The sequence below is a fragment of the Patella vulgata genome, chromosome 7, assembly GCF_932274485.2.
Source record: "Patella vulgata chromosome 7, xgPatVulg1.2, whole genome shotgun sequence".
Lineage (NCBI taxonomy): Eukaryota > Metazoa > Mollusca > Gastropoda > Patellidae > Patella > Patella vulgata.
The window spans coordinates 46,786,042-46,797,389 of record NC_065885.2 but is presented as its reverse complement, the minus strand read 5'-3'; the positions used below and the strand labels follow the sequence as shown (position 1 = coordinate 46,797,389).

At 35.5% G+C, this 11,348-nt stretch overlaps 1 protein-coding gene across 1 annotated transcript; it reads right to left on the bottom strand.

Moving 5' to 3' along the window:
* Positions 1-3,674: 3,674 nt before the first annotated feature.
* On the bottom strand, positions 3,675-5,363 carry LOC126827953 (uncharacterized). Its single transcript, XM_050557535.1, has 2 exons — positions 5,222-5,363; positions 3,675-3,996 (listed from the first exon to the last, which is right to left on the bottom strand). The coding sequence occupies exons 1-2, from the start codon at positions 5,361-5,363 to the stop codon at positions 3,782-3,784; spliced, it is 357 nt and encodes a 118-aa protein (XP_050413492.1). The 3' UTR covers positions 3,675-3,781.
* Between the last annotated feature and the right edge of the window lie 5,985 nt (positions 5,364-11,348).

The following is an 11,348-nucleotide window of genomic DNA, read 5'->3' as shown; positions in this document are numbered from 1 at the left end:
TATCCGACACGCCAAAACGCTTTTCGATTTTTCAATTACGACCTTAATCCGGTTGATTGGCTGGTGACGTCACAGGCACTACACATAGGATATACATTATCTATACAATATCTCACTAGCTGTACAATATAGCACTATCAATACACACGGCAACTGGACAAGCGTCTATTGACGGTCCAATTACCACGTGACTGGCCTAATCATAATCACCAAATTATCGTCTTTCATTGGTATAGTTTAGACATTTGTGATTGGAATATTTTAGAGTGAATTTAAAATGGCGTATCATGCCGTAGATCAATTTAAGCTGCCTTTGTTTAAATAGGCCACGTGTCAAATGAAGATGACTCAAGAAATTAGTGCATTTACCGGTAATTTGGATAACCCTGTAATACTTGATATCCCAAACTTAAGTACAGAAATACAAATGGTGCCAGTCATTTGTCGGTATATTCATTATTAGTTATATATAATAATAATAACCATTTCTATACATAAAGAACAACTACAGTGAATATGGAATTTTCCGATGACTCTGCATAACATGTACAATAGATCGCACTCATTTCTCTGCCAATCAACGCTTGGTATCTTATTATCATGTACCGTTCCATGTACTACGGGTGTAGTAAATGAGGTTAAACTTCGCCGCGAAAATTGCACGGGATCATTCGTAGAGTTCCTGGTGCCGTTTGGTGAGTGATTAAACAGTCAATGCAATTGTAAAATACTTTTATTATAAAGAAGATAACCGATGTTAGACATTATAACCTAATCCTATCAAAAACGTTAATCCATCCATCAATTAAATGTTGTTTAAACGCCAATGAACAAATAATACGAGGCTACTTGATTACAAAAACACCGGTGAGCAATAATTATTGGGTATATAGTAATTTTAAACAACTTATTAGTAAAACTTAATTATTTTATACAATTAATGTGTGTGTGTATGATTCTACCATTAGTTCGTTCTGAATCAGTCGTGAGGTATTACGCACACGTTCCACTTAGAGTGATGTCTTTGATCTGGCCGGCGTAAAAAAAGATAATTACCTAATCAACATTCTTAATCCCACTAACACTCACTGCTAACACCAACGTGTAAATTAATTTATAACCCATGCCTGTTTAACTTTTATAGTCGGATTGATTAATTATTGACACTCTAAATTGGATCTTAAATTAAAATGAATTACAAAACAAATTATTCCGTAGCCAATTGTTTTATTTAATTAGGGGGATTAAGGAATCCTTCAGGCGGTAAAGAATACACACGCCGGCTGTATATAGGTAATTAAGGAATAAACATTCCGAATATGCATTCGGTCACTGTGACGTCACTGGCGTCTGAGGGGATTAAGGGTGTTTTCGATAATTGGCAAAGTCGTTTTTACGGAAGGTCTATTTTTACGACTTTGAGTGAAGATAACTGAATTAATTTCAACCAGATTGGTGTGAACTTGCCGTAAAGTGGATATAGTAAGCATTGGCTACACGTATCTCAAAGTTTCTGGGCCCGTTAATAATAATAATACTGTATCTTTGATCATAAGGCCTAGTACCATCTCTTTTAATTAGAACTCGGCAGTCAAAACAGTAAATCAATCAGTACACAATTAATTAAGCTGTATAACGTTGTGGTGACTAGTCGACAATGACCGGTTAAGGGTTAACTTGATTTTTCTCAAAACTTACTTTGGTGAGTTGGATGGCTTTAAGCAGTCACAACTCAGTCAATTTTTTGCCTGATTCAAACAAACTATACATCAAATTGAAGGTAATGAGTCGGAGAATAACAATAACTCAATTTTCAAAATTTCCTCATTGCGACTCAGTATGCCATGGGGGGTCACATTTATATAAATACGAATTCTACTTTCAAGACCATAAAAGAAAAACAGATTACAAAGTAGCTAAACGTCTAAACTATACCTTCCGATACATTGATGACATAACACCTATCAATGGTAACGGAAATTTCAACAAATATAAAAGTGAAATATATCCTCCTGAACTTATATGAAATAAAGAAAATTCCAGCACTATAAATGCATCTGTTCTTGACCTGGAAATCTATATAATTAACAATAAATTTAATGTCCATATTTTTGACAAAACGGACAAATTTGGTTTTGAAGTAGTGAAATACCCGTCAATCTATAGTAACATACCAGATACCACGCTACATAGTGTTTTCTATTCACAGGCATTACGATTTTTGACAAAATGTAACAATAAAGAACTATTTCTCTCCCTAAATAAAATCTCTTTACCTTAAATGCACTGCCAAAGGCGGTACACAATTACGTATTTTAAAAGAAATTTCAAAACTTCCATTTCTTCAACATACCAAGTTTGACATTTCTTATAAGTATATAACTGACTACATACTGGATAATGATCCAATTTAAATTTTCTGTAGTTACCTAACCCTGTCTGAATTACCTCCCTTATTTTTTATGCCTTTGTAAATACTTACATCGTACGATTTCTTCAGCATACCTGTTTTGCATTTGTTGTGTGGGGTATTATATTAAAAATATATTATAAATTGTACAATTACATAACTTAATAATTCCGATTAGTCACTAAAATTTATAGTTTTTAAGCTTTTAACGTTATTTTATCTGGATTATCACCCTTATTATTGTGATTTTTTACCACCGTCTAAGATATGACGTCATTCACAAAATAACGTCGCCACTCAGTTAGCAGACGGCTGTCTCTCGAGACAGTCTACATTTCCTATTTGCTTCTTTGTATTCAATTTTGTTTTTGTTTTTGTGACGGATGGAACATGTGCCCTACATGTATTGAATACTGAAACGTTTCTTGATTGATTTTAGAGCATTTAGGTTTAGACACTTTTTTATACATTTCACTGAGATTTCAGTAAAATTCATTGAGATTTCAATGAAATCTCGGTAAATTTTCAATAATATTTTTACCAAATCTCCCACTGAAATTTCAGTGTGTATTTTCACAGGGGAGATACTGAATTGTGAAGATCAGAGAAACCATTAAATTAATTATAACCTACCTTTATTCCACACAATAAGTGCAGAGTGACCAGTAACTCGTTCACATGCTACTTGTGATGGAGGCTGAACTAACCCTGTGTAGTGAATACCTAGCTTAGGTCCTGGTTTACATCCTGAGTAACGTTCCCCCATCAGCACATCTAGATCAATAAAAATACAAAAGGAAGATTTGCCGAAAATTATCCAAGAAAGATTTGCCCAGCATCATACACATGTCTACAAACAGCTTTGTCGATTTTTAAAAAAAAAAAAAATTATAAATGACTAGTATTATGCACCTATTCCTAGGTGCAAATTTTTTTATTCTTTTGATACTATTGGTTGATATTAGGTAATATAATGTGTGCATTCTTTAAAATATACATAGGTTTGCATAGGCGTAAGAGCTCAAAGTAATTCAGGGGGGCATAAGAGAAAATTGTCAGAAATCAATATAATATAATCAATATAGTATATATTATATATATCGAAATCAATATGATCAATATATAGTATATTATATTGATTATATATAATCAATATAATATAATATAAATCAATATAATTCTAACACTATGTATTAGATTAATTAAACAATATTTTGATATTCAGAGATAATCGTATCACCAGATTGATCGTACAAATCAGGACTCGGGAACAAAAGTAAAACATTTTAGAAATATGAGAGGCACGTCCATACGGCGTCCAGCAGAATGTTCACAATTTCGTGCAGTTTCTCAAGTAGTTCAATAGTCTTTTTAGAAAAAGTGAGAGGCACGGCCATGACGTCCAGCAAAAATGTCCACAATTGCGTCCAGTTTCTCAAGTAGTCTATTACTAAAAACCCTCTCAATGTTGATCAGAGCTAGACTGGTTAGCCTAGCTTGACCCATGGTATTTCGTAGGTAAGTTTTCAGACGGCGTAGCCCACTGAAAGCTCTTTCAGCGCTACATGATGTTGCAGGTATTGTAGCTAATATAGACGGCGCCAAATAAAATTGAGTTAATACGCTACACTGGTCTGTCTCGTACATATACTCAACAACATGGGCGGCTGTTGATAATTTTGGCTGTTTCTTATCTTTTGACTTCTTTGCCTGTAATTTGATGAAGCTCAAATAGTTTTTCTTCTCAGCCTGTAATATTTCACTGTCCATATGATAAAATTCGGCAACCTTGGAGGAGCTGCTGATGTCAGGGTTATCATTTAAAACCACATCACCTAGAGCGCAAAGTACACTCTGATCCTCCATATCGAATCTGGACTCCATTTCACCAATCACTTTATCAAAACTGGGGTATTAGGACGTAATTCGATAATGGTCCTTTGGTGTATTGTGTTGTACTTGATCGTCTCCTGCACCTAGTCCAAACAGTGCTTCAAGTCGCCTTGGGGCTCGCCTAGTACGAGGCAAACGTGCATCTTTGAACTCATAGGCAGTGTCTTCTAAGACAGCTTTTAAGTCTTCAGACAATTTTTCAGCTTGCTTCCACACCAGTTCAAAATGTTGATCGTTTCTAAACTTCTGTAGGGTAGCAATAGTAGAATCAGCGTTTTTTTTAGCAGATTTGACATCTATCAACTTGCTTTGCAGGTAACTACTCAGACTGCTTGTATTCGACAAGATGACTTTAAGAACTACAAGACCAAACATAAAATCAAAATCACATACTGCACTGAGTAAAACACAACTATCTGTGTACGTTTTCGCATCGCGATCTTCGGCTAAATGCAACAAAGCTTTCATGGACCATGGTGCAAGGTAGCTGATTTATTACAGCCTGTACAGATTCCCATCTACACGCCCATCTTGTCACACTTTGTGACTTTAACGCACGCGCAACATCATCATCATCGTCTAGTTTTATGTCCAAGAAAACTGCGTGGCGTTTCGGACTACCCTCGATGAAATTATATAAACTCTGTATGGTCCCTAACGTATTCCGAAGACAGGGCACATCGGTCATGGTATCCTGTATAGCTAAGTTTAGCAGGTGGCCGAAGCAATTTATGTAAATTGCCAGTGGTGAGCACTCCTTCATCCTAGTCGCTAAGCCACAATGAATACCATTCATGTTAGAGGCCCCGTCGAAACATTCACCAACAACATTCAGCAAGGGCAGATCTAGTTCATTAAACACCCTCAGAACTAAGTTGTAAAGAGTTTCACTGTCTGTGGACTTAGTATCGTAAAAACCTATGAAAGTTTCCTTGGTTTTTCCCTCAAAAATGTATCTCGAACACATGGCGACCTGTTCCGTTTTGCTAATGTCTGATGTTTCGTCCATTATTAGAGACAGACATGAGCAATGTGGATCATTAACCTCAGCTTTTATCATTTCCAATACCAATTTGGACATTATACCCAGAAGTTCATTACAAATATCCGGAGATGTCCACTGACGGTGCTGGTCCAACTGAGTTTTAAGTTTGTCTTTCAACCATGTTATATCGCGACAACGCATGCTCAATAACTCTAAGAAATTACCGCGATTAACATCAGATACTTCTTGTATGTTTGATCTCTCTTCCACGCTTCCGCGCTGGGCAATATTTTGCTGAGCAGTATATAGAAGGCACTCTATGACAATCTTCAGGTAGGCCCTGTTTTCCGATGTCAGTTTTTTTATGAGCATTATCTAACTGTATTAACACATTTGTAGCGTTCTTCCTTGCGTTTTTATACTCTAGCCATTTAGTGATAGCATTTCGGTGGCGTTTACTATTCGCATGTTTCACCAAACGTTTTGGTTTTTTCCAATTATCAAACTTGAAGCTCGTGTTTCCCATAAATTCTTCACATGATAAACATGTACCGCATTTCAGCTCTGCATTATAGCTTAACGAGGGGTGCACCTTGAACCATTCAGATTTGAAATCTCTTTTCGCGGATTCTCGTCCATGTTTTTTAGGGTTGTAAGAACTGAGTATAGGTTGATTTGGTTCTTTCGAGGCGATACGTGCATCGTTGTTTTCAGCATTGACATCGTTGTTCTCAGCATTATCATCAGCTTCTTCACCGGATTCACTAGAAAGATCGTCATTGGAAAAATCACTTAAACTACTCTGGTCATCTTCATCATTAAGTTCTGTATAAGCGTCAGCAGCTCGTTGATTTGAACGATCATTCACCGAGAGAGACCGCTTAGGTGACGTGGGTCCACCAAAATTCAATTTTGCTTGAGTTGGATCATTTGCGCTACTGAATGAAGTGAAAACGACAGTCTTCCCCGAGTGAGTTACCTCGTGTTTTTCTTTATAATCAGAGTCAATTTCTTTTCGGCAAACACTACATTTCACATGATAACGATAAGTCCGTTTTCGAGGGCGAGGCGGTAGCGATTCCGATCGATTCATGATTAACTAAATCAGTCTAAATGAATTGAATGACGACCTCGTTCTGCTTCTTTTGTTTTACGAAGACATATGAGACGATATTTTAGTGTCGCGCACCATGCATGTCCTACTGATTAGTACCGAACAATAACAACACACAACATCACATAATAGTACACAACTTACATACCTAATCCAATTAAATTTGACTTTCAACTTTTGATGTGCCAAAATATTGCAATTTTCCTTTATTTTCCCGATCAAACAAAAGCAAAATTCACCTTACGTGTACTAGTTTTAAATCAATGAAAACACTGAAATATCGTCTCATCCGTATAGCTAGTAATTTTAATTTTTGAAAACAATTTAAAGTCCGGTACTGATAATGCGATATAGGTACCTCTACTTCTGCAATGTATAATGTGACACATCAAGCAGAGGTCTATGCCTGTACACTGTACATGTCATTCTCTCAAACCACCCACGCACTGTGGCGGTGTATAGTAGTGTATAATCCATACAGTCACGTGACGAATCGTGTACCATAATGCGCTTCAGCCCCAGTTGTATCAAGAGACTCGGGGGACGAGGCTAGACACATTGCACCAAATCAAACGGCATATGTAGACTGGAATAACCAGACACTAGAAATTTGCACTCGCTTGAGACTGCTGGCTTATTTCGCCAAACATAACTGATTTGAAATTGGAGTAAAAACGGAAACCATTGAATGTAAATCAGTTTATATACATTCATATTACAGTATTATATGCGTTGCGACCCACTTTTGTCAATTTCTAGGTCACAAATGTTAGCGATTTAGCTCCTTTAAACATACATTATGCAAGAGCTAAATCTGCCTATTGCAGGTCTTTCTTTAGGCCTGAAATGTTATCTAAATTATTAAATAGACATTAATACATTTTATGATGGATGATTTAATGTCAAAATGGATAATCGAGACATTGTTTTTTATCGTACCGACTTTAGTAATGATGATCGAGGCTAGGTTTAAAATTTAATCGCTAATATCTTGGTTGAGATTGGACCAGTTTGACTGAAATTTTTAGCATATTTTCTTTAGGTTCTCTATTTTTAGCTATTATAGCTAGAACTGTCAGCTCTTTATCTAATCTCCCATAATGCCCCTTTAAGTGATGTTGGGGTGATGCATCTTTAGATGGGCACATCCCTTGTGTATGGCGTTTTTTTTTATTCAGCCTAACTCATTCAGAAAACATGAGATCCTGGAAATATTTGATATTGCTTGCTTTCTCATGTCATGTTTTCATATCGTCATTTTGTGTAATAAGTGTCATTTCACACGAATACTTGTGTTTGTTATTCATTAAAATTGTGGGGGATTTCCTTCGCTAGCAGCAGAAACGATGTTTAAATATCATGAACTATTTTAATTTCTTTTGTACAAATGAAGGAAGGAATTAAATATGAAAAATATTGAGGACCACCTAATTTTTTGTACTAATCATAAACATTATTTAGAACACAATATGCAAAGAAATATTTCTAGTTTAAGTCCATTAAAGGAAGCTTACTGACCTTATTTTCTGAAGTGGACAAAAATTTCTGGTGACCTAATTCTGGACGTTAACCCCAACTAAAATATGTCCTATGTGCAAAATTTTGAAATAGCAACCCTGGTCCACAAACTTTGTACATATTTCTGATGGACACCAAATTCAAACCAGTATGAGACCTTTTGATCCTTAATATATATTTTAAGTTTCATCTAAATTGTTCAAAAATTGTGGCCTCTAGATTAGATATTCCACAATTTTGGTATACATATTACATGCTTGGCAACTATTTGTGTATAGAAGCGTGACCATTTCGATAGAAGTTTTGGTTCAAATTTTGAACTCATTCGCAATTGTTGTGCAATGAACATATAATTGAACGGTATTTAAAATCAAATAAAAATTTCGACCACTAGACAGTCCACAAGTTAACAAGCCAACAGTGAAGGTTGATGTCCCCCGCCGAAATTCCAAAATAAATAGATGACACACATTTATTAATCGCAAATTTTTTTTTTTTTTCAAAAGTATCAAGCAATCAAACTATACACTAAGTTTCATCACTCTCTATCAGATAGAATCAAGATTATCTTGTCAAAAATCATTGACCAATGAAATTGCTTAGCTCTGTAGCTTCAGCTTGAAATGTTAATCATTGCACTCAGTCAAGAGATTCACCTAATGAACATCTAAATCAAGTCTAAACATTCTACCTCAATAAAAAGCAGAGTTGTTATGTTGCAAAGTCTTGACCAATCAAATTGCTTATCGCTCATTAACCTAAGCAGAAAATTCTCACCATCGAAATTAGTCAAAGTAATGATATAATGAATCTATAGTCGGAGTTCCATCGCTCTCACTTCATTATAACCAAAGTTATTGTGCCTCAAAGCATCAACCAATCAGATTGCTTATTTCTGCTTACCCTAAGCAGACAATGTTCATCATAGAACTCCATCAAGGCATTCACCTAATGAACGCCTACACCAAGTTTAAACATTCTTCCTCAATTAGAAGGAGAGTTAAAATTATTGTGTTCCAAAGTCTCAACCAATCAAATTGCTTATCGTTCTGCTTACCCTCAGCAGAAAATATTCATCTTCGAATTCCATCCAGGCATTCACCTAATAGACACCTATGCCAAGTGTGAACATTCTAACTCAATTAGAATGAGCGTTATTGTGTTCCAAAGTCTCAACCAATCAAATTGCTTATCATTCTGCTTACCCTGAGCAGAAAATGCTCATTATCAAACTTAGTCAAGGTATTGATGTAATGAAACTATACACCAAGTTTCATCACTCTCACTTAATTAGAACCAAAGTTATCGTGTCCCAAAGCATCAACCAATCAAATTGCTTATCTCTGCTTACCCTAAGCCGAAAATGTTCATCTTCAAACTCCATCAAGGCATTGAACTAATAAATACCTACACCAAGTTTGAACATTCTAGCTCAATTAGAAAGAGAGTTATTGTGTCCCAAAAAGTGTGACGGACAGACAGACGGACGGACGAACCCATTTTAATAGTCCCCTGCTTTCTTCGAAAGGCGGGGGACAAAAATGTGATTGTTTGTTCAATCAGGAACAAGAATCCAGAAAGTTGAGGTTCAATATGTGGCATAAAGTTTCATGAAAATACTCTGCATGGAAATATAGGCGTATAAAAATCCTAATTTTGCGTATCAGGAGCAATAATCCAGGAAGTTACAGTCCGATACATCATGACAAAATCAAAGTAAACCAAGATTATTAGGATATAAACATATATTTTAATTATATCAAAATTGGATAAGAATTGTGACCTGCAGATGACATAATACAGCTACATGTCATGACTGATTACATCCATGAAGAATTCGTAATGTTAATGTAGAAACTTTTGATCCAAAGATGCTTTTTTTGCTATTGTATTCTATTTAATTGTATATCAAATTATTTTAAAATTAAATGCATCATTTCGACTTAGTCAAAATTGATTCCATCAAACCATCTGTAATTGGTTTGTGTTACCTTTTTCTATTAAATGGAAGTTTCTGACAAGAAAATGTGAGCGTGTAAAAACTGAAGCCTATTTTGCATTAACAAGGTTTTTAGAGAAGGAAGACTGAGGGGTGGGTTGGGGGGTAAACTCCGGAACACAATGTCACCGAATGCTGTTAGGGTGAATATCATGACCCTAATGCTTAACACCAACTAAAGCCTTTATCGTGTTAACTAGCCAGATCACCAGCCTCTCCTAAAAAGTTTTATATGGACTTAACTAACTTACCTCCTTTTGCATCAGGGTTGTTTGAGCCACCAATTCCAGAATCTTTTTCTCCATAGAAGCTGCTACCAGCAGAACTTTTATCATTCTTACCTACTGGATGTTCAGTCAATGCAATCAACTGCAAGTCTAATTTCTCTCCCAAATTGATGTCTTTAATTTTCAGACTATTGACATCAGGAGGAATGATGGTTCCATAAAGTTTACCATTTTTCAACATTTGATATCCCTGAAAATTAATATTTATTACTTTAAATAATAAGTGCATCTCAATGTATTTATCAAACAAAGGTGTGATTATTTGTTTCTTCCATATATGAAGACGATTGGTAAAACAATGAACCAGCCACTATGGTAAATTAAATCAATCTACTTTCGGCTAAATTACAATGGTTTAATTATTACTTGTTGATTAAGTAGTCAATCAACTTGCTTGTCGGCTACCTTAGTGAAAATCGGCCATTGGTTCATAATCCAAGTAATTAGCACATATGTAACAGTAATTTTGATAATGCGGTAAAAAAACAAAACAAGCTTGCTGATTAGTCTTAACAGATCTAGTAAGTTGTCATTGTGGATCGCCACGTCGTGATCGAAGGAACTTAGGAAGACGATCTCAGCATGGATTGTCTATCTCGCTCGGGAATCATGCGTCTTCGATGAACCGTATAAAATACAGGTACCGGTTGATATTAAAATAATAATTAGATCATACATTTAATGGTTTCGCTGACCAGTTGTTAGTTAAATTTAAATCTTAGTTGAATATTATAATCCTCGGATGGAACACCGAATACACAGAGAAACAGTCATTAATAATCTATTTTTCCGAATGCCGAATAGACTACCCTGATGACACGTGAGATCGGTTGGAATTAGGTCAATAAACCAGCAATGCTAGCTTTAGTTTTAAATAGAGAGAGAAATGGGGTTTAATGTCCACTTGACACAAACTAGGTCATTTCGGGACTAACAACATATGGTTTAATTTTATTTCAAAAAATCACTTGCGCGAGTTGACTCAGTAACAGACTTTATGGTACAGCGCGCACGTGCTATCTATTCAGCCATCCAACCCCCCAGTTTTAAATAGTGTCTACCGTTATGCTGACAGGCTTAGTTTTAAAAATATTATTGTTATTATTTTTGAAAGCTATATGGCATAGTCTCACAGAATTTTA